Source organism: Pseudopipra pipra, chromosome 3, assembly GCF_036250125.1.
Source record: "Pseudopipra pipra isolate bDixPip1 chromosome 3, bDixPip1.hap1, whole genome shotgun sequence".
In the NCBI taxonomy this organism is placed as follows: Eukaryota; Metazoa; Chordata; class Aves; order Passeriformes; family Pipridae; genus Pseudopipra; species Pseudopipra pipra.
Window position 1 is genome coordinate 40,221,094 of NC_087551.1, and position 23,613 is coordinate 40,244,706.

Here is a 23,613-nt window from a genome sequence, read left to right on the forward strand (position 1 = left end):
TGTAGGTTTCTCCTTCAAGAGGAGTACAAACCAGCAGTACTTACTGTGGTTAATAGGCATCTGTTTTGGCTGGCAGAGCTGGGATGGGAGAGATCAGATCATATGGCCTGCAATTTAGGAGGAAGAAAAGAAAAACCCACAAGACACCTATTTGCCCTGCAATCAAGTTGGCTTTTGCTGTTATTTGCACGAGTCTCTTCCACGTCTTGTATCTCCTAAATCCTTGTCATTCAGGTTTGAGAGCTAAGACTATCTTCTTTGGCACCAAGTCAACGATACGTTTTTTAGCACCAGCAGCCATTCATATTTTACATTACTGTTCCTCTCTGTTCCTTTCAAGCAATAATCGTAAATATCAGCTTTCATTCCTAGAGTGCCTTTCATCCCAAGGGCTCCCAAAGTACTTTCCAAACTTAACAAGCTTATTGTAGAGTACTCCTTTAGAAAGGGTGAAACTTGCTTCCCATTAAATCCTGATTTTGGGAAGGAAAACACTGAATTATGTCTTCAATACATGAGAGAGCCTTTGCAGCTGTTATTTACTGTATATGTTCCCTTATGAAAAAAGTTTGCTTCTTGCTCCTCCATCCTCCCGTCTCATGAGCTTAATCCAGCAGTGCTCAGTTACCTGGGGAAGAAGAGTGCAAGTATGAGATATGATTATCTCCTATGATCTGAGGAAGTGCTTTTTTTCTGGAATCGTATTGCTGTTCTCAACAGTTTCTTCTGACAACTCCATTTCCATCCAGTCTATTTTCTCTTTACTGGGGCAAATGTCCTATGGCAGAGTTGAATGTCTTGTGGCTTTAGCCAGAGAGGTCAACGTCCACAGCTGGGCTATGCTACAGATCATGTGAGAAGCTGTAGTCCTCTTCAGGACAAAGTCAGCTGGCCTAATTTAAGTCACATTCCCCTGCAATCAAAGCAAAGCCAATTGCTTTGCACTGAAATGAATCACGACCTTTGAAATGGTCCTTTATTTGGCTCATCTGTGGGAGCAATAATCCAGAAGAAAAGATTGTTACTGGTAATTTCTGAACTGAAGAATTTGTTTCCTAATGAATCATATGATTAATTTTAGGGCAGCCTGAATCTGACCAGTGTCAATTTGTTTTCACTGCTTTCAGGAGGACTCAGGATGATGGGACCTGTCCATCTCATGGACAGAAAAAAGCACAGAGCTTTTTTCCATGCTGCTGTGTGGGAAAGTGGTCTCTTCTCTGCTTGGCTGAGAGAGGCCCGGGTCAGACACACAAACTCTCATTGCTTTTCTGAGGACATACCAAGAGTCTGTGGTAGAAGTGGGAACAAAAGTCCTATCTCTGGTTCAGTGCTTCAACTGCACAAACACAGTCTATCAATATAGATAGCTTTAGATGAAAGATACATCAAAGCATATTTTTGGCTGCTGCCTTCAGAAGTAGTACTAAATCTCCTGGGGGAATGCAAGAAGTGAGATATGATCCAAGCATCAAAATCCCCATCTTCTTACTGTCTCTCCTCCTCTCTCACACTGGTTGGGTTCACAAGGAAGCTCTTTCTTGAGGTTGTTGTGTCATCTATTCCCATCAGTAGATTTTGGTTCAGAAATGCATTTTTGCTCTTTTCCAACAAAATGCTGCCTGTTTCAACACTAACTCTGAAGATTTGTAAGTTGGCAAAGGATCCAAAAAGAATCATGAACCAGCAGTTACAGTTTACATTGGCCACCTTGTGTAAATCCTGATATTAGCATTTCTGAAAGGATTCATTCATCACTGAAAAGAGATTTGTACCTGTGAATAAGAGCTTGCCTGGGAGAGCCTGTGTGTTTCCTCTCCTCTATCAACAAAGCTTACCAACATGAAGAGGTAGTTTTGCAATGGATGTTAATGCATACCTTTTATTTCAGGATGAGACTTTTCAGCCACTGAAAATATTCCATGCCTATTTCTGATGGTGTAATGAAATCATCAGTAAAATTAATGAAAAGTCTTACCTATTTTCATCTGTCATGTATGCTTGTTTGTTTGTTTGTTTGTGGACCCAAATATATATATATATTTAGAGTATCTCTCTTGGGCCTTTTTTTTTTAAAACTAAAATCCTGTGATACAGCCTCAAGCCCAGTGGTTAGATCTCGTGTCATGTAAAATCAAGTCGACCTGCACTAGAAAGAACAGCTTAGTAACACGTTCTGCCTGTTCCAAACTATGACCTCTTCTGGGGATGTCAGTGAAATAAACACACTTTTATGAAGTACCCTTAAGTTTTCCTTACCTCCTGCTGTTTGTCACACTTGTTGCAATTTGCCTTAAATTAGCTGATTTCACACCAAGGTTCATGGTGCTGTTTTGTTGAAAAAAGAGGTTGGTACATTCTGCACTGGCCCAGCTGGCATGCCATGAGCCATGGCTCAGAGATGGAAAAGGGCCCCTGAATGGACAGCAGCCAGCGTTTGTTCTGCCCTCATACTGCAGGTCAGGGTCTCTAAGCAGTGGTGGACACATAACAACAGCATTTGTGAGGGAGACAAAAATGTGGGATGTCTCTGTGGGATGGCTACATTTTGACTAGGATTCCTTGGGATTCTGCAGGATGAAGATCAAACTCTTTTTCAGTTATGTCACTGTGTTAAAACATCTAATATGACATTTTTCTTTTAACTTTTAGACTGCTTCACTTCTCAGCTGGAAGCAGCTGAGGGCTACTAGGACTATTCCTGGACACTCACACAGCTCCTGGCACAGTATGGTGTCAGTTCTGGCAGGAGACAGGCCGTTGCTGCAATCTGAATGCCTATTTTAAAAAAACAAATGAAATCTGGATTGTAACCTGCTTGCAAGTGCCCCTTTCATGCAAAAGGTGATGATTTATGAGCACTGTGTTTGTAAAGCAGAGGAAGAAAGCAAGTGTGAATGAAATGAGACACCAAGGACCAACCCGCTGCCTTCCATGGGAAGGTCTGTGGGAGGGGCATGAGACTCCTGGTAGAGTTTCTTCTCAACCCTTTAAATTGTCAGGCAGGGGAAGCTGGGCCAATGACAGATGAGGAACCATGAGGGTAATCCCTGCAACCAGAGAGGTAATATTCGCTGCCTCCCCAGGGCTGTAGTCTCACCGTGCAGCTCTGTTGCATGCAGGGAGCAGAAATAACACCAGGAATCTCTAAAGGGGCAAGTGGGTACGTAACAGGACAGTGATGCACATAAGCAATTTCATTGTAAATGGTTGGAGAAGAGATGCCTGGTCTGCAACAGGCAAACACTTCTCTGCACAGAACCAGAAAAATTCCCCTTCAATCTGGGGCAGATTGCCAGCAGTCTCAAATGCAGTCTTCACGGTGTTACTTCCAAAGATGAAACAAGGGTATTATGGACACTTGCCACTGAGGCAGGTATCTTTAAATAGAGCTGCAAATTGCCTGGTTTAATGCTAACAAACCTTAATGGTGAAGAAGACAAGACAGGTAGCAGCACTCATATAGCGTAATGTGATGGCTGATATAAGTGTGTGAGTCATTCTAGCCAGGGGCTTTAGTATAGGAAGTCAAATAAAAGATATAAAAACAAATCTGGGTTTTTTTCCTTCCCAGTGAAGGTCACTGCCAGGAATAGCATGGGAAATAATTAATGGAGGAAGAAATGTTCCCCTCAACTTAGAAGTATTGTCTTGCTTTACAGTTTTGTTCTCTCTGGACTCCCGTAACAAACACCAGTGAACACGCAGGTCCTTTCTCCCTGAAGCCGCTGACGGATGTCCCACCCTGGGTAGTGAATGCAAGGGACCATGTGTGCAGTGCTTACGGAGTCTGTTAATGGGTGTCCTACTCCCTGGCAGTCCACCCACCAGGCAATGCACTGAATGGGCCCGTGAGACTGAATGGGGCTCTACGTAACGGCAGCCAATTTTCCTGGTCAACAGGGAGGCGCGGTGCCAAGGCTGTGTGTGAGAGCCTGCCGCTGGGAGGGTTTACCCCTTCTCCTCTGTTCCTGAGCCCTGGGGAGGTGAGTTATCTTTTCAGACCCGTCACAGGTCCTGCTCCCTCAGTTCCTATGGTTCATGTGGGAGGACATGGATGACACAATGACCATTGCTCTTGCAGTGGCATAGACTGTTCTCTGCTCATCCTGCAGAGACCTGGGATGCTCTGGGCTACTCATTTGCTCCCTGTGACCAGCACTGCACTTACACATGTTCAAAGGTAAGGGGAAGCCACACAGCTGTGCCTGTGGGTGCAGTGTGCATGCAACGCTACCTGGGGCAGAAGTGTTCCACAATGTAGCCCATCTCCTGTGCAGGAGTGCTGTGCTACAGTCTAATTCCCTTTCCTCAAAGTGCCCTTTGAGTGAGGACAGATGAGGAGAGGAGTGAGTGCTTCTGCTTACTGTCACCACCCTACAGGGTGGAAACCAAGGAGCTCCAGGGGGCCAAGGGGCTGCTGATCCCCGGGGCTCTGCTTTGTTTTCTTCCAGGAGGCTATAGCAGGGAGAAATGCTGGTGGAAAGCTCTGAGCTTTGCACTGCTGACTAAAAATCTTCTGCATGTGACTCTGTCCCATCTGCCACAAAGGACTGTTCACATTTTCCATTCTTGACTCTATGTGGCTGCTCTGAACATCCCAGGTTATCTGTGCACAAACCAACTGCCTTTCCTACTGCTTGGCTCTTGATAGCTGACCAGCCTTCATCACTGCTCAGTGCCCATGCCAGGGTCACTGAGGCAGTTAGCACAGTGTTAAGATACATTTATTTTTTCTTTTGGGAGCCCAGTAGGTAAGAGTTCGGATTCTCCCTCTCTCAGGAGGTTCCTGACTCTGCAGTGGATCTTCAGAGGTAGGAGCACTGCAGAAGTCCTGGGTATCCTGGAGCTCCCATATAGCACAGGAAAAATCTATTATGGGAAAGCTGCTAATAGCAGAGGTAAGCTCTTACCCACATTTTCCACTGGTGTTACAGACTCTGGAGAATCAGCTTGTTTCAGCCAGGTTCCCAAACTGCTTTTTGGTGTTTATCCAAAACAAGCCTGTGCATTGACATTTCCTATCCCAAAATTGTCTAACCAAATTAAAGGAATGAACCCAGTTGCACAGATGCTGCTCCATTATGCTTCTACAACTGGAGTGGGGCCAGAACACAACCCCAGCTCAACTTCCCTCTTCTCCCCCAAAAAGAGCCATATGAGGACACTGAAGCTCAGTCCAGATCTAACTTTCGCAGCCAACCCCTTTCTATGTGGTGAGTAAAATCCTAATGCACTTTAAAGCAGTTCAGAAACATGGCCATGTGTAACTGTTGGGCATTTGACCAGTAGGGTTCATAATGCTGTTCAGTTTGGACTATTTGGGTTACAAAAATCCATCCCATAAGGATGGTCTGTCACTTGCATGTCTTCATGTTGACTTAAAGTTGGGCCCTTTTGTTTTGCATGCTTTCTCGCTTTCCAAGGCATGTGTGTTGCTCTTCTAGCCATCTCCTTATGGTGATGAGACTCGGGGCCACACATTCTGTAATCTGGGATTTTCACAGCTGCTGCTCTTTGGAATGGTTGCAAGAGGTGCTGAGTTGGGTGGGATGACCTGTTGCTCTCTGGTTTATTTCTTTAGAGCATCTCTAACAAGAAAGACTGTAAGATATATAATTAAAATACTTCTAGATTACCAAGTCTTGTCTTGTCAAACTTCTTGTTATGACTCCTTGTGAATGTGACATTTGTGAGCTGTTTTACCACAGCTTTTAATCACTTTTTGGTGAGAAAAGAAGTTACATAATTCAAGCTTTTCCTTCTTCCTTCTCTTTTTTGCACTCAAATTTACCATATTTGCAGATAAACTGTGCCTATGTCAGCAGCTGGTGTGGTGCAGCAGGAAGCAGATCCACAGAGGTGGCTGTTTTGTGCCAAGGACTTGGTATGTCAGGGGATTTACACCAGTTCACTGGTTTGCCTCAGTTCTGATTCCCAGGGACCAGACGCTCATTAGAGGTTGGAGTGCAGGAGTTATGCTCCTGGGGTCCATCTCCTGGTTTCCTTTCACTCAAAGAGAATTCAATTTAAAAATTGCTCCCTGACATAAAGCAAAATGTGGCAAGTGGGACAAACAGGGCATGTGCCTCATGAACTCGCTCCTGATGCAAACTAAAACAAGGACATAGAAAGACCTGTCAAGAGACCTTGGCCAGAGACATCACTTGAGGTCCCACATGGTTTGTATGTGTGGCAAATGGGTCAGTTTGTTGGCTAGTGAAATAGCTGTTTTTCTTGTCTGAGCAGCTCTCTTACTCTTTTTTGGATATAGCTGCTAATCTATTCTTCTCTCCTCGTACACTTCCCCAGCCTTCCCTTTTGCCAAACCCTCACTAAGCATATATATATGTGTGTGTGTGTGTGTAGGCAGTCATGTCTGCTGCCGGGATTTCCTCCCAAACAATACCTGTTGTGCTGGCCACAGCGGTTCTCTTGGTTCCCATGCTCAGAGCAGTTTGAGTTTCCTGCTGGCTCAGCAGCAAGACTTTCAGGGCTTTTTATACTTATTCTTCTTTGGGAGCCAAGCGGAGGAGCGCAGTTTGCCTGTGAATAGTGAGCTGGCTGGGCAGGCAGCAGGAAGCTTGCATACTAAACCGTGTGAACTTTGAGGAGGGGAGGAAGGGGGCTGGGGGCTGCTGGCTGGGCTTCACGAGGCGTTTGCTGCAGCCCTCTGCCTTATAAACTCATCATCTCAGCATAGGCATGCTCTTCGCCAAAGGAACAATAATATCTGTAAAATGGCAGTGGAAAGAAGCGAGAGAGAGGAAAATAGAATTACAGAGAAAACAGGAGGAGGGATTGGAAAGTGGAGAAGAGTGAGGAGGCTTGGGTTTTAATTATTCATATGAAAACTTGTGCATGGGTTCCCTACACGTAGAGATGCCACTGCACTACTGGGCTCACAGGCCCTCTTGTTCACTCCCTTGCTGCCACGACAGTGGCCACACCATCTTCTTTGGGTAGGGGCAGCTTTTCTGTATTTCTCAGACAAAGCCAAAAGCAGAGAAATTAAAGCATACTTCTCTCTTCCCCCCTGCGCACCCCCTGTACTCCTTTCTGTTGCTGTCAGCAAAAATTAATAAGTGGGTTCCCATTCACAAGGACCAGGAATCATGGCGTGTCTATGAAAGAGTGGTTTGAAGAGCAGCACTGTGAAACACCAGTGCCTGCTTGTCAGTCACAGGCAAAATCATCCCTGGAACAGGGAGACAGGTGTTTTGTCAGCTGCTGTGGCTCTGCTGCAGATGCAAGCATGCTGGGGGCATTCTTGGGAAAGAGTGGGAGGCGGGAAGGGAAGGGACCTATCTGCCTGCAGACCTGTTCCCTGCTACCTACTCATGTCCGCATAAACAAATGGAGAATAGGTTGTGCCTGTGCTTTGAACATGGAGTGGCAGAGGATCACACATACTGCACAGATGCTTCCTGAGCAAGTGGCCTGATAGAGGTATGGTGCCATGGTGTGTACTGGTGGGATGGCCCTGTGCAGGGAGAGCCTCTGTGTGTGTGTGATGTAGAAGTGGAAATGCTCAGCAGAGTGACAGACTGAGAGAGGGGGTGAGGCTCAGCTTGGTTATTTCATGCCATAGCATCATTGTGAAGTGATGAGACCTTCCTGACCTGATCTGAAATAACAACGACTCACAGCTTTCCCTTTTTTTGATAGCACCCTTCACTGAGGGTGCCCGTTACTCCAGGCTCTAAATAATCCACAGATGCACGATAAACCCAAAAAGCTGGGGCCCTTGCTCCCCTACCCAGCTCAGCAGCACTCTGTGCCTGGCTCCCAACTGAGCCCTGAGCAATGCAACAGGTATACTTGGCACCTGCATCCCCATGGTGCCCCTGTAGAATGAGTCGCCTTCTCCAGAGGTCTATGAGTGCTGGGAAAAGGGGGAGATACAGCTCCAGATCCCAGAGTGGGCTCATGGAGATCCAGTGGAGATCCTAGGGGAGAGTCACCTGCCAAGCTCATTTAGCCTCTGCCCAGGCAGCTTGTGGCAGAGCACAGGCACCTCCAAAGGAAGCAAATCTCTTCACCACAGTCTTCTTAGAAAGTACAAAAGCAGTCACAAATTTGGGGAAATTACCACCAAATTCATGCATTTTCTGTTTCTCCCCTCCTGACTCAGCAGAAGCTCAGTTTAAATTACACGTACTTGATGACCTTGATGCCTCTGTCTGTTTTTAAGGCTATCCAACATTTCTTATAAGACCAAATATTTAGTTGCTTGTAAACCCCGAAAACGTTATCTGTCTACTGCTTAGCTGTTTTTTTCTGTTCTGAGTATCTGTCTCAGGCTGAATGCATCTGGGAAGCTTCAGCAAAAAACATTTTTACTTGCTTACAAGAAAGAGATGAGAGAAACAATTTTTTTCTTCATATTCAAACATGTTCTTAAAGTGATCTGTTGAGAAACTCTAGCACTTTCTGCCTCTGAGGAAGAGGCTTGAAATTTGGCAGATATCAGGAACCCACCTTTGGTTGTTTTTCATGGGGGAAAAAAATAAGTTGAACTGAGAAACCTTAGGAAATAAAAGAAGCCTCAGATCTCAGACACTCAACAGAAACTTCTTCAGAGTTAGAATCTGAATTCTTTGAAGACACTTGCTCAGTGGAAACTTGTTCAAATCTGGTGGCTAAATCACAGACGATGGTGTGGCCAGCACAGAGCAGCCTCCTGCTGCAGGTGCAGAGCAGCAGCTCTTTGACCTTGTTTTTCTGTGCTGCCAGGGTCATTGTAGTGCTGAAGATACTCTTGGATGTGCTCCTTTGCTGATACTTAAATGAACATGCAGGAAGGCTGATGTTGACTAGGGCTGGACCTGGCCGAGGGAAGAAGGGAAGGAGAGAGGGAGCCCTACTGCAGCACAGGGGCTGAGGACCCCCTGCCTGGAGAGGGGAACTAATGACAGGTGTTGAAGTAGATGTGGGAGCAGGACCAAAGCAGAAGACAGGCTGAAAGGACTAGGAGGGGCAGGAGGAGTCAGATTTGGGAATATATCTCCTCACCAGATCATACCTCCTGCAGAACCTGGGACACAGCCAACCCAGGGATTTCTGTAGCACAGTAGGTGTCTGTTGTCAGCAAATATTTGGGGAAGCTATTGGTGCAGGCCGTGGATGAGTTCTGCCTGCTCCCTCAGCAGAGGCTGTAGGGCTATCAGTATTCCCAGCTAGTCTGCTTTTCAAGCATGATGGAATTAACAGCTGAGAATAAGAGCCAGTTCTGCCAGTGAGTCATGCGGTAGACAGTATGATGCCACATGATGGGATTCCTGCATTTTTATTTCAGTTTGCCATCTGCAAATCAAGGAAATGACACAAATTTGACGTAGATTGAAAGTATGGGAAGCTTGTAGGGTCAAGCACTGGACAGCTAGAAACGCCTGATTTAACACTGCCCTTGCCATCCGAGTCCCATCTGCACAGGCATCATGATAGGGCTGCTTTTAGCTATAGGATCAAATGCATATATAAATATTTGTTTTTCCCCACAACAGCTCTACCTCTTTTAATACCCAGGGCAGACAGTTCTCAGCAAGGGAGTGGAGGCTGTATGGGGAAAGGTCTTTGTCCTGCCTAATTGCATCTGTGCAGGACGGGAGGATCCCTGCTTTACCTTCAGGCCACAGCAGACTCCAGCTGTCAGCATTGGGGATGGTAGGCAGCACCTGTGTCCCTGGCCTGCAGCAAGGCCAAAACACATGGAGTCCTCAGTTAAATTATCTACCAAATTCAAACAAACCCCCATGAGGCAGGTGCAGAGTGAAGCCTTGTATAACTTGTAACTTGACCACAAATGAGAAAACCTAGGACCCTTGCGAAGGCACATCCTCCTTCCCTGGCTCTGTCTATCAGTATCAGTCTCTGAAGATAGACATGTTTAATCTCTTGATTTGAACAGAGCAAGCTAACATATATCTTCCTAATCTTATTCTAGGAGGCGGTTGAATTATTTTAGCTAAAAATTACCAAAAGAGGCTGCCTGAGGCAGACATCCAGCATGGTGTATTTGAGCTTGAGCGAGTCATCATTAATGGGAAGAGTTAAACAAATGCAGACAGCGCTCACAGGGGGAAATGAGAAACTTTGCCTCTGTGGATGGCCACACCAGAAAACATGTACATGAGCACATGAAATCTTGCTGCTACGCATCCGGTTACCTGATTGCTACAGGCAAATACCTGAGCTTGTAATGTGGCATTTGCAGGCTCCAGGTGTGGACTGGCTGTTTTACAGACTTACTGGACTTTGTGTTTTGCTGTTGAATCAAATGTATTTGAATGATGGTGAAGCATGAGAGAAACACTTTGGACTTCTCTTTCCCTGCAGGAGGCGGAGGTGTAGAGGGATGGTGATGCTGGCCCTTACCTGCTGGTGTGCAGCACACATGACATGTGTGGCAGGTTGCTTTGCAGAAAGATGTTGCTATAGTGAGCAACATCTGGGTGCTCTATCTGAGCACTCCTGGGTGCTCACCTGACAACCTCTACACCAACAGAGGTTTTGGTAGGGGGTTGGAAGGGCTGTGAAGGTCAGCAGCAGCAGGTTAGCAGTTCTTACTGCCAGTCTGCATTTTCCCTTTCTGCAGGAAAAGGTATTTTCCTTTCTTGTTACACTTTATCTAGAGCTGTGTAAACAGCGCTCTCTCCTTTATGTTGACACCTTCAAATGATTTTATCTTCTTCTTAGGGGCTTACTTATCCAAACTGTACTATTTAGTTATTTAATCTTCCCTTTAGTTATTTGATTGTTGTTCATTGTTGAATTCTTTCCAGTATGATGTCTCCTTGACACACGAATGCCTGCAGTTGCTTTCTCTGTTCAGAGGATGGCTCAGACTCAGCAGCACCCTGCAGAGAGAAGCCATCTCCCTTCTCTTCTGTGATACAATGTTCTTCACCTCTCTGCAGGTCAAAATCAGACCCTCTCATTTTATAAACCAGCATCTAGTTTGCTACTCCCTCTTATTCATTTGCTAGGCCCCTTTCAGCAACTGCCATGGGTTATTTTTCTGAATGTTTCCTGGCATTGCCCATGTCCTAGTCAGGAGCTGTTAATTGCTGTTTTCCTTTCCAATCCCCCATTTCACAGATTTTTTTGTGAGTTTGAAATCATAACTAGAGACTGAAGTTCATGCACTCTTCCTCATTGCTGCATCCAAAATGACCCTGTAAAAAAAGGAAAAAAAAAAGAAATGTTTTACATTTTCATAATTCATAATGATATCTTTCCATTCACAGCCACACTGGACACTCCCTGGGGTCTGAGCAGGCTGACAGTTTGGTTGCATGGAAAGAGAGTGGCATTAAAACAGTGAGCAAGGCTCCTCTGGAGAAGTTCAGTCCTTGGTTATTCTCAGCACTAATGTATTCTGCTGAAACTCATGCAGAGGTTTTAAGAGCTAATTGTTTGAACAGGTATATATGCTTTGGAATGGTGTATGCACTTTGTGTGTGCAGGTGACATTTCATTTTTATATTCAGTGTACATTAGGACGTGAAAAGACCCAATTTCAACCTAATCTGCAAATGACACCTAACACCAACCTGTGTGAAACATGCACTACCTGAAGAGCATTTACTAGGATGTCTGTGCAGATTTCATCTTTCTTATGAAACCTTATTGACTATTTCTTCTCTGCAGGCATTAGAAGTGGAAATAGAATGGGGTTTGTACCTAACCTCATAAACAGGGAAAGGGGGGAACAAAAGGTCTTTGTCAGTGTAGCTCCCCAGTACATTGTGTTAAACCAGCAGTGAGCTGGAAGCTTCTCCAAAGCTGTGGAGCAAAATGTCCCACTCTGTTTGCCTGTGGGTCATGAGTTAATTTTTCTGCTTTTGAGATCTGAACTCTTCAAAACTTTGTCTTGTATGGATAAACAAAAGCTAGCTACAGCCTATGGAGAGACCTGGAAACCATTAGGTGCAGAAACATCACAGGACTCCAAAAATGAATTCAGACTTCTTTTTAACTGAAAATAATATATACTTTTAAAGGGCACAACGTGGAAATACAATCATAATGGCTACTATCAGGAGCTGCTGGCAGTTTGTCTGAACAGAAAAGTCCTTTTCTTGGAGATTTCTGCTACCCCTCAGGCTTCTGTCCATTTCTGTGTTGTTACTTGCAGTGTTTAAGCATCATTAAGTTTAAATGCATAAATTTTCTTTGGCTATTCAACCCTAGCCACTTTTGGGAAGGAATTGGCCAGAATCCCTGAACCTAAAATAATCAAACGTCTGTCTTCCTATTAAAAAAGCTGCCATTTATCTGACAAGCAGTGAAAAATGGAATAGGTAACTCAGTATAAGCATCATTTGAGAGACTTGTTGTTGCAAAACCAGGGAAGTGGCTTGCACATAAGCAGATGGTACCTTTGCCAATACCCAGGTAGTTACGTGGCATGTCAGTATATCTGGTTTCTTAACATGTGTTACTTTTATTTTCAATCTCTTGGTTTCTATCACCCTCTTTAGAAATACTCCAGCCACAACTTGTAACCTTTACAGGCTCATCCAAGGAGCATGACCTTTCAGACACTGCTTTTGAGAATATTTATTGTGCTTCAGGAGAAGTTGTCTTTGTTTTGAGATTGTTCTGGGCATGAGAAATAAAAATTAAAATGGAGATGGTGGCCAGCACAAAGAACCAAACAAAATAATTTTAATGAATTTCCATACGTGCCAATCCACCCTCCCCTGCAGGAAAAACAACTCTCAGATGAATGAAGCATATGGCACAGAAGATGGAGCGCCAATGCCAAGTTTGTCTTTGCCTTAGCAGAACTCTCTGCAAAATGCTGAAGTTGCAGATCTTCTAAATATGCTCATTGAGAGAAAGGGGAAGGCCTACTCCTAATGCCTTTTTAGTTGGGATTATGCACTCTCACTATTTAAATCCTCATTTGGTAGGAAATTATTGTGGGTGCAGTGCTACTTACAGTGTTCAAACTACCTGCCATGGAGAGCAGTGCACGTTGCAGCAGCAAAGAAAACCCATCAATGAGGTGGGCTAAATATTTGAGAAGGATCTGAAGCCCACACTAACCTGCCTTCTGCATGCATGTGACGACTGCCCTTTTGGCAAGCAGCCATACTTGCTGCTGTGTGGTTAGACCCCCTGTTCCTGGCCATGGTTTGTTATCCAGTTGGTGTTTATATTGCCAGGAATATTTAAGGACATGATTTTATTCGAGCTGTCCATAAGTGAGGCATTCAGTGTAAGTCCCCTCATCCTGAGTTGTACTACAGTTAGCAGAGAGACAGTCATCTCTCCCCCCCACAGGTTTTTTATTCTAAAACAGGTGTGGAGTGCTGTGTAAGGGTGCCTCTCTCTTTTCATAAGCTCAGAGAAAACCTTCAACCTCAGCTAAGCCTGTGTTCAGCCATTACAGGTCTGTCTACTCCCAGCTTAGCCCCATCACGTGAGGCTCTGGGAGGACAGGTTGCTGATGGGTCCTGATGTGGCACAGGTAAATGGAATGTCACCACCAACCTGCTCTGCTCTCTTCTGAAGGATGTAGGATACTGGAGGAACTTCAAGTAGCTGTCAGCAGTACACTTCTCCATGGTTGGCTAACAGCTAAAGATGAGTGTCTAAATTAAGAAGTTAAGCATTTAAAGCCTTTATTGAACCCATCTCTGTGGGGACTGAAGCTGAGCAGACTTATATGTAAGGAAAAAATCTCCTGCTGTTTTACTTTAATCTTTCAGACAGCTATGGAAACGTTTGTGTTGTGTACTCTTACATATGTGTTTCTTCTATAGGTGCTCTCAGACCCAGGAGATGAGACCACTGTTTTACCTGAACACATGCCATGGGGGCACACCATGGGTTGGGTGAGGGATGCTGCTCTCCCAGGACCTCTTGCAACACATTGTCTTGGAGATGTTTCATAAGGCAGGGACGAATTCCCCCCCTTTGGACACGTGTCGCCTCCCAGAGTGAGTAAGCAATGCCTCTGTTTCCAGGAAGTAGAAGATACCTGACACAGTGATGAAATTAATGGGCCAAGAAGCTCTTTTGTTTAAATGAATGCTGGGAGATGCAGAGGTAGACTTGATTTTTACATGGTTAATGTTCCCAATCCTCTTTTTAGTCCTCTCATGGCAACTGTGTACTTTGCAGCTCAAAGTCACATGAATCTCTGCTCAGCAGAAATGTAAATGTTTTGATAAAACTGTTCTTAACAAGTTTAATTCATTTAATCAGCTTGATTAACTGCAGAGCTTTATCGTCTTTAATTGGGTAGGATTTGCTATAAATTAACACTTTTTGTAATTTTATGAAGAATGTGGCAGTGTGCAGGATCTTGCTGCCTTGGCAGTGGCAAGGGAGGTGCCTGTCTCTGGCACCCAGCTGTTCCCCTGCAGCCTCATGTGTTTTAGAGCCCTGGAGACCATTGGGTGCTGAGCCTGCCCACAAGGCCAGGCAGATGCTGGTCAAGGGGCAGGATGGACATGCAGCTGGAAGTGTCTCAACAGATACTATTTCTTTTCTCTGTGTTTGCATCTTCTAGATGATTAATCATCCCTTCCAGTCAAAATGCAGCATGCCTCTTCTTCCAACAAATCCCACAGAAAGCAAGCACAGTTGTCCACAACAGCCCTCTCCTTGTTTTGGTTCATAACCAGCCTCAGCCTGCAATGAGATTTCAAAGGCTGGCTGAACAAAGTCCCCAGGTTTATGAGTAGAAAGAGGAAAAAAAGAGATGATCAGAAGATCTCATCTTGAGTGCACATCCCAACTGGTCTTTCCTGTCTTCTATTTAATATAGCAGACAGAAAGGCTGTAAAATATGTCCAGCTGGAAAGAAGATAATTTTGTTTTACTCTGTCCAGTCTCATTTTTCAGAACTGAATGTCCAGTTGTGTACCTGTGTGAAACCTCCCAGGCCCTGGAGGCATAGTATTAATTTTTTTAAATAGGCAGTTTATTGTCCACATTACGTTTTTCCGTGCCTTTTGCTCAGTATCCCAGATTAGAGAAACAAAGGAGAGAGTGGAAACAAATGAACTATCCCCTTAAATTTAAGAGTCTGCCCAAGGCCCTGGAGCAGGCAGAGCATCGACACAGTGTCTGCTCTGGTGGGTTTGCTCTTGGCTTGGCAAACACTGTTCTCCCTCACACTGCTGTGCTGCAGAGCTGCTGTGCAGTGGGTCCCAGGGGCCTTCCCATCAAAATGCATGGGCAGAAAAACATGGTTTTGCAGCTCTCCTCAGACAGCTTTGCACTTTTACTCCTGTCTGACTCTGAGTTGGAATGGTCCCTGAGAAAACTGTGTATTTCACAAGAAAGGAAGGTTTTTCATCCTTTCCTAGAACTTCCATGGTCCTTCTGCGTGCATGGCTCTCACAGGCCAGTGTGATGCAAGAGGAGGCATTTCTAACAGCAAACAACCCAGTTCCTCTTTCACCTTTGACATTTCTACATTTTGACATTTGATGCTTTTTTTGCTTTTTTCTTTTTTTTCCACAGACTAAACATTCACATGTCACATCCTGTTCGAGGAGTTGTTTTAATGGATGCGCTGCCAACAAAGACACTTGGGTTTCGATGGCTGATCCTTTGCAATTGTAACGGCATTTAATGAAAGGTTTTGTCTTTGGAAGGACAAAATATCCTTTATCCAGCTTCAACTTTTGAAGGAAACACTACAAACATTTTTGGATTGGATGTGAAATGTTGTGTAAATTCTGTAATACCAAGGGAGAAAATATGTCCTTTCCTTATTAACAAACTGTATATCAAAACAAGAGTGCTTAAAGCCTAAATGGTTTTATACACAATGAATTCATCAGAGTTTTACATCCCCAGTAAGGGGAGTATTTAAATACAGATAAAATGTGCAAAAATAATTTATATATGAAACTAAAGATATATTTGCGTGTTTGGTTGGTTTCTTTTTTAAATTAGATTTGGCTTTTCTTTTCAATTCCTCTTCTCTGAAGTTGCTTGCACTTTGAGGCTCTGCATCCTGAGCCCCGGAGGGCTCTGGCAGGAACAAGCAGGAACACAGGAGCCTTGAATTACTCTTCATAAAGGCAGAGATTCAGAGCTGTCCTTCAAAATTATTTCAGTTCACCGTGCAGCTGCTGCAGCATATATTGGAGGCTGAGAAGGCCGCAGCTTACTGGTCTTGTCAGAGGAAGTGGCGAAAACCTCCATCACTGTTCAGGATGCAGCATGGTTTGGGTGGCTTGGAAAAAGAAAGTTTTGTTGCCTGTTGCTGGATCATCCAAGGGCAAAGCAGCTAGATGTTGCTGATTACCTCCTGGGAGAAGTACCAGGTGACTGACGACTTTTAAATTGCTTTTTCATTGTGCTGTGTGAACTGCACATGGGGACTGGGCTGCACTGGAGGCTGTTGCATCACAGATCATGCTTTCAGCAGAGCTTTTTTTTAAAAAAAAAAAGTAAACGGTGTTTTTTCAGCCTGAACAGTGAGCAAATTCTCAGTATCTAAATGAGAGCCCTTGAAGTAAGCTCCAGGTGCTGCAGGAAGTGGTGGAGGTGACTCAGTAAATGTCACACTTCCCTCCAAGTCAGTTCTGAAGCGGTATCCAGAAATAACATTTCATAGGCATCTGGCTGTTTGAGATGGCCCTGCTTTTTCATGGAATTCCACACTAGTGCTACCTGGGACCTTCAGGATTTTACACCCCCTTTTTTTGCCACAAATATTGGCCTTTATCTTCCTCTCTTTATTCTTCACTCTAAAGACGGAAATATGACAAGTCCTGAAGGTCTTGGCCATGCTGTCAGCTGCCCCAGCTAGTGGAGAGGGACAACACTCCTGGAGCCTGGCTGTGGCTGCTTGTGCCTGGGAGAGAGCTCTAAGGAGGTGCAGAGTAGCAGCATGCTGCACCTCATGCTGGCAGTAAGATCACTCTGGAGCCCCTTGCCTTAGCATGAACTGTCACCTCCTGCTTTCACAATGATGGGGTTTCATATCCTTTCTGGAGCTGCCTGGGCTGCAGGCCAGCCCGCCCAACCGCCTTCTCCCAGAGGAGCCTGGGGCTGAGCTGGATGCCCCTGCTGCACCACCTCCACTCCCATGTGCAGGCCTTTCCTCAGCTGTGGGTTGAGGAGCACCTCTCTCCTCTGTCACCACAGCCTGTTGGAGCACAGTGTGGGCTGGGAATGGAAATGGGGATGACGTGGGATGGCAGGGAAAACTTTGTCCTGTCCCTTGGGATCCCAGGGAGCGGCTGTCACTGTGCCCACCCTCCTCTGCAGCATTTGTAAGCACATTGCTCTAAACATATTTCCCCTCCTTCCTCTTCTCAGCCAGCACCCTCTGTGCTTGTGCCTTGTGTCAGGATGCCTTGTCCACCTAGGTTGCTCATACAAATCCCTTAGCATTTGGTAAGAGTGGCAATGGGGCTCTTCCACTTCCATGCCCAGGACAGATGGATGAGCTGGAAGTCCCTGTGTTCCTGGCTCAGTTCCGGCTGGAGATGCCCTTTTGAGCAAATGTCCTGGTTGCTCCCACAGACTCCACTTCACCTTGTGGGGTGACCTCGCAGTATATAGGCTGGGTTTCTAGTGGAGGAGACTAAACCGGAAAAAGCTCCCCAGAAACACCCCATCTGCTTCCCAGCTCAGTTCATTGAGCCAAACTGCAGCTGGTCTGATGCAACCCCTCCTAAAAGATGTGCTACATGGGTGTAATATCCTCAGTCCCAAGTGCTTTGCCCTACCGATCTGCTCCTGTTGGACTGCATGACTTGCTCTCACAGCCTCAGCCCTTAGGACTGCTGCTGAGGTAAGGGAGCAAACCTGAGCTCTCTTGGTAGTGGCCACAGCCTAATGTTTTTGGGATGTTATAGACTGAAATTAGTACCGGGCAACTTTGACACACCAAAGCGTCAACCACAGCAGTTCAGCAGTGTTGACAGATATCCACAGTGCCTGGACAAGGCAGATAGGTGGGATGGGAACCATAATTGCCCCAGAGCGAGTCCTTGGGGTCTTTGTCTTCAGTTCTCTGCTGGAAATGGGGGTCACTACATTTCTGTACCTGACTGGGGTATGACGGGGGTCAGAGGGATCTTGTTGTCCTTGAAGGACCCAGGGGCACTACAGTGAGGGGCACTACAGAGGCACTTGGGTGGCAGCACCCCCTCAGCCATGTCTCCATGCCATGCCTGTGATCTCCAAACTGGATGCAGAGGTACAGGAGGCTAGACAAAAGGCACAGGCGTCATGGGACAGATTTTGTTTCTGAACACTCAAACATCACAGGTGGTGGGGTTTCTGTCTGCACGTCATTTTAGCCCTGTAAGCGCAGAAAAAGGGGGCTGCTTTGCTTCTCACTTATACTGATGGGACTGTGTGTGTCCTCATTACACACTGTGTTTCCTAGCACAGAAAACGTTTTCAGGGCTTCTGTTACTATGCTTCAAAAATTCCTACCTTTTTTTTTGGCTTAGATGAAGCAACCCTTTGGAGAATGATGTCACCTGAACCTCAAAAACTCAGAAGTTTTTGATCATGAGTTTTGGATGGCTTCAGGGTCAAGCTTGCTGATTTACAAAGTGTACATACACACACACTCTTCAAAACGTGTAAAATATGGAAGCAATTTGTGTATGCTTGGGAGTGGTGCTCACAGGCTTGAAGTTTTGGGCTTTTTTGCTGTGTCTTTACAATCTCTGAGTCTCTGGGGATTTTTACTGTTTCTTTCAAGCAGACACAAATGGCTTATGTGGATCACAAGGCCTGGCCCTTTGAGTTGGGAGTAGGTAGCTCTGAGAAGTGATCAGCCCTAAAAGCAGCTTCTTGTGCAGACCCTTCTCAGTTTTCCCTGGGAAGGAGCCAGCACAGAGCACCCTGCCTGCTTCTGAGAGCCCATCTGAGACCATGGCCTTACGATCTCCAAGCTGCTGTAATACCAGGGTCGCACTTGTATGCTTTCCAAGCAGTGATGGCAGCCGTAGTCACAGGAAGACAACAGCTGAGTTCGCAGGCTTGGCAGCCCCTGAGTGGTAGGGCAGGCTGTGCCTCTCTGACCTTTACAGTGGGGTCAGCCCTGCAAGCTGGCCAGCTCAGCTCCCCCTCTGCTGTGGCTGCTAGGGGGGCAGAGCCAAAATGTCCAGGCAGATTTCCCTGAAAAGGTCAAAGTGGTGCAGCTCGGTGGTGCTGGCAGAAGGGGATTTCAGCTTCATTTGTGGGACAACAGCTGTGAGCTGTGAGCTCACCCTGGACCCTGGTATTGGCTGTGGGGGACCCAGCTGCTGCTCAGCCCAACGTTGGCATTTTTGGGTCTGGAGGGGCACCCTGGCATTGCACACAGCTCGCTGGGGGCCTGGCAGCCACAGTTTCCTGCCTGCTGGTGCAGGGGATGATTCGGAGCTGCTCAGCAGGGCAGCATAGTGGAGAAACACAAAATGCCCCTCAGTAGGCAGGCACAGGCATGGGAGCAGGGCGGGGGGGCACACTAGTGCCCAGGCTGGCACAATAGCACAAGCCCAGGACATGTTGTGGGAAGCGGTGCAGGGCCAGCTGTCCTTGCACTGGCTCACTGTTTACATCAATCCTCCCAAAATCCAGGCAGCACTTGCATGCACTGGCCCTCACCAGGTGGCTGTGAACCATCCCCAAGCATTTCTGCTGGACATTAGCAGAGCTGTGGACTGTGGGTGATATGAGCTGTGCCTGCTGCCTCCCTTACAGGTGCGAGGCTACTTAAGCAGCACTTTGCGTAGTTTCTCAAAGGGAAGGATTTGGCAACACAGAAAAGGAGAAATGCAAACTTTTTCCTTTTTTTTTTTTTTTTTTTTTTTTTGCTAGGGAAGCCACAGGCTTACGAAGTCACCATTCATTTTTGCAGCCAAAGCAGCTGCACACAGCAGATTTGGTGACCGGACGCTGCGGTCTGGTTGTGTGTGTAGTTGATGCAAAGCTTGGAGAATAATAAACACAAGCTTCCCCGAGCAGGGCACGTCCGTTATTGCGTGCACGCTGTAATTCAGGAACTAGCAGATGTCTGAGCTTCGTGCCCAGCCTGACAGAGACATAGGAAGGGAACTGGTTCAGGGTTTGTGCACAGCTGCGCTGGTCAGATGACTCTGTCAGCTGAACCTGCCTCCGAATCAGGCCTGATTTATCATAGCAGGGACTCTGACCTTTGTCTGGTCACAAAAATACCATCTTGGAAAGCTATCTGAAGGCTTTATAAAGAAGGAGAGTGATGGTAATAATAGTTCAGGGCGTCCCTGTAAAGGACTCTTTGCCTGCCGGCTGTGATGTGCAGCTTTCTCCCTCTCCGTGTCTCTCACCAAGGCTAGTGAGAGGCAATCACAAAAGGCTTGTCTCATGGGATGGTTAACATTTTTGCTTGCATTTGTCTGGAGATAATGGGGCATTGCTCTGCCTGGTTGTCTCGTTCCCACCTTCAGGCAAGTGCACCTTCAGGTCCACCTTCAGCCTTGCCTGTAGTGTGAGTGGCTCAGACCCATGACCAGCCCATAGCTCTTTGGTGGCCAGAGTGATAGGAGTTGGCAGCTGCCTTTGATCCTGTGCCACAAAACCAGTATATGTGCACAACCTCAGCGCAAGCTGAGCAGGCTGGGCTATGTTTCTCACCATCAGGGCCACCTTGCTTGGAACTGAAAACCTGGGCTCAGGCTCTGCTCTCATGTGGCAGGGCAGCCAACGGCTGTCTGAAGATAGCTCTGCAGGTCAGCCTGACCTGGGCTTGACCACATTTCCAAATATAGCTGAAAAAGAGAACTGGAGAAACCTGTGGATTTCCTTTCAACCTCTTCTGCCGTGGCTGGTCACATTGTGCTGCAGGCTGTTGTGGCCACAATTAAGTTGTTAAAATGCTCAGTCGGAGAGCCCAAAGCTGTTTAGGCAGGGCTCTGGGGTGCCTTTCCCACTCTTTGGTGAGACCTTGAAAGAAAGCAGGCTGTGCCTTTTGGGTGTGAAAACAGGAGAGCGTTTTCTTTAAAATGAAAGTGCTGCTTAGCAGAGTTATGTATTCACCAATGTTCCTTTTCTTTCAAAGTCTGGAGCATAATTGTCTTTGCCTACTGTGTAAAGCAATAGGTACTTACCATTTGCAGAAAGAAGGGAGCATAGGTTGGTGGCTAAAACTCAGGAATGGCAACTTGGAGATATGAGCTCCATTCACCCCCAGGCACTGCCAATCTGAGGCATAATTACGGATAGCTATTAATTCCTTCCATTTTTTTCTCCAAAATGTCCTGATGAAAGGTGCAAATGAATCCTGAAAGACACTGTTGTCAAAGGGACCTCAGCAGGCAACTCTGCAGAAAAGGAAAACGTTGTGCAATATTTACTTGTAAAAATCTGTGACTCGTTCCCCAAAGGCAGGCACACAAGGACTGCGGTGTTTGCAGCAAAGTCCAATCTGCAGCTGTGGCCCTGAGGGAATTACAGCTACTCCTGCCAAAAATTACTTGGTTCAAGACCTTTTCCTCAACCTTTACAGCATGTTAGGTTTCATACCTAATGACAAGCAGCAAAAATGCCCCTCAGAGCAGCAGGCAGAATAGTACCAAGATGCATAGGTAACCATAGCAAAATCAGATCAGGATATGGAAGGACAAGAAGAATGTGCCAGTTGGTGATCACATAATTTGTTTGCAGTGATTCATGGTCTTCCACTTTCACAAATTCCCCTCAGCCTCCTGCACAAGGATGCACTGTCTGTCTCTGCAGTGTTCTGTGGGAGAACTGTGTCTCTTGGCTTTCCTGGACAGTACTCTTCTCCCTCACCTGCTCCGGTGATCCTGCAACTCGACAATGCCTGCAGTATCATTTCATTAATATATTAAATACATTTCATTAATACATTTAATGCTTCAGCGATATTTACTTAGGTCCTGTGGCCACACTCAGGAAAAAATTGCTCCTTTTACCAAGAGGAGCCAAATGGAATGGGTGTTTCATGAAAGCAACAAAAGTTTGGGAAGAGGGGAGAAGTCAACTGAGTGCAAACACTGATCGAAGCTGTTCTCTTGCTCAAAACAAATACTAAAAAAACTTGCTCAGTGGGTCATGATGAGCTCATTCAGTCCACTCAATTACTGGAAAAATCTTCCACTTTGAGGAGTATGCATGCGTCTGTGTTGAGTCAGAACCTGGCACAGCAGCTTCAGTACACATTTTTGTTATAAAAAAGTCCCCTTTGTCTTTTGCAACCCTAAAAAAATTCTGGCCCAAACACTTTCTATGTTTCACATTTTTGACACAGAAAATATGGGCACTGTAGTGTTATGTTTCACCAGGAAGGTGATGTCTTCAGACCTAGGTTAGGTCTGTTTTCCTACCTGCAGCATCTCAGTGTTGTGCATCCTTTTATTTGCTGTCCAACCGCCTTTTATTAGATATACAATTAGTATGTATGAAAAGGCTGCAAGCATATATGATTGCACACAGAAATCACATTTTGAAAAGTGTGCTGAAAGCATAGCAGAATTCTTCTGCTGAACTTATTGGCATATTTTCAATGCAAAGCTGGCAGCTATTGTATAATGCCTCCAGCCTACAGTACAGGGGCCTCAGAGAAAATGATGTGTTAGTGAGACTGAGAAAACACAGTCACAGACACCACAGAGCTATACTGGGAAGGGCACAGCAGTTGCAGGGAGGGGTCGTGGACAAATGCGCTATTTCAAGCAAAATCTGAGAAGAGGATGTATTCTTAGCCGCAGGAAGAGAATGGTCTTAATCTGGATGGTTAATCATGTCACATGAGAAATACATACTGTAAGTCCTCATGATTTCTGTTTCCAACAGCTTTTTTCTCCTCTGAAATGACTTGCATGTAATTTGGTGCTGCTCATTTGCAACATAGTAGCATCTGCGCTCTGGCATTGTTGATGGAAAACTGGAGGTTCTCCGGGTGGTACGAGCCATGCTTCTGTCAGAGTTAACCTCCATGTGTCTCTTTCTGGGAGACAGGCAGAGAGAGAGAAAGAGGGGGAAAAAAAATGTCCTGCTGACGTCAGTGAAGACCACACTGTGCTGGATAATATTACCGTGTACCTCAACCGCCCACTCCCTTTAATTTACTAGAAACTAAGCAAGCTGTTTTGAAACCCATTGCTTCCAGCGTGTTTGCACTGTTCTCCCTCGACCAAAGGCTATTAATTGTCAGGAGCTTGAAAGCTACCTGATTCCTTGTTCAAAGCACTGAGACAGAGGGGATTTCCATGAGTAATAATTTCAGTCTGTGCCTGTGCAGCGCACCGTAGGCTAGAGTAAATTGATCCAGCTGCTTGCAAGACTAGATGGAAAAGTGCCCGGGGGGCTGGGAGAACATCACCAGATGGAGCTGGATGCTGTTGTCATCACGTGGGGCTCCCCAGCTGCTGGGCATGCTCGGGCTTGACTTCCACCATGAGCTGGGAGGCTCAGCCTTCCTGTCTGTGCTGACTTGCAATGCGAGGCAAATTTGCCAGCACATGTTGCAGTGTCTTCTCTTGTAATAAAAAGGATAATTTTAGATTAGCCAGAACTAGCTTTTTTTTCTCTCTCTCTCTCTCTTTTCTTCCCTGCTCAATGTCCTCACTCCACTGACCCCAGTATTTTGAGCATGTATTTTGCTCAGCAGCAGTCTTCTCTGTGACA

At 45.9% G+C, this 23,613-nt stretch overlaps 1 protein-coding gene and 1 long non-coding RNA gene across 9 annotated transcripts in view; one reads left to right on the forward strand and one right to left on the reverse strand.

Annotated features, from left to right (window-relative positions):
- The window catches only part of LOC135411335 (uncharacterized), a 36,437-nt gene extending 20,549 nt beyond the window's left edge, over positions 1 to 15,888 (forward strand). Inside the window, exons 1-8 of one of the 7 annotated variants that reach the window (XM_064648767.1) lie at positions 3,666 to 3,986; positions 4,085 to 4,183; positions 4,752 to 4,901; positions 5,153 to 5,216; positions 5,806 to 5,887; positions 11,250 to 11,322; positions 13,776 to 13,952; positions 15,487 to 15,888. In XM_064648767.1, the coding sequence (XP_064504837.1) occupies positions 4,878 to 4,901; positions 5,153 to 5,216; positions 5,806 to 5,887; positions 11,250 to 11,322; positions 13,776 to 13,907 (375 nt within the window). In that variant the 5' untranslated portion in view covers positions 3,666 to 3,986; positions 4,085 to 4,183; positions 4,752 to 4,877 and the 3' untranslated portion in view covers positions 13,908 to 13,952; positions 15,487 to 15,888. Of the gene's footprint in view, positions 1 to 3,665; positions 3,987 to 4,084; positions 4,184 to 4,751; positions 5,888 to 11,249; positions 11,323 to 13,775; positions 13,957 to 15,486 lie in introns of those variants that run through there. The other 6 variants (XM_064648769.1, XM_064648763.1, XM_064648765.1 and 3 more) reach the window with 6 other exon arrangements.
- Positions 10,682 to 23,407, reverse strand: LOC135411337 (uncharacterized). 2 transcript variants are annotated; one of them, XR_010429102.1, is made up of 3 exons: positions 22,749 to 23,407; positions 21,072 to 21,284; positions 10,682 to 11,177 (listed from the first exon to the last, which is right to left on the reverse strand). It is a non-coding gene; the product is annotated as an uncharacterized LOC135411337 (long non-coding RNA). The 2 variants fall into 2 exon arrangements; XR_010429101.1 differs by lacking the exon at positions 10,682 to 11,177 and adding an exon at positions 16,297 to 16,404 and having other exon boundaries at positions 22,749 to 23,406.
- Between the last annotated feature and the right edge of the window lie 206 nt (positions 23,408 to 23,613).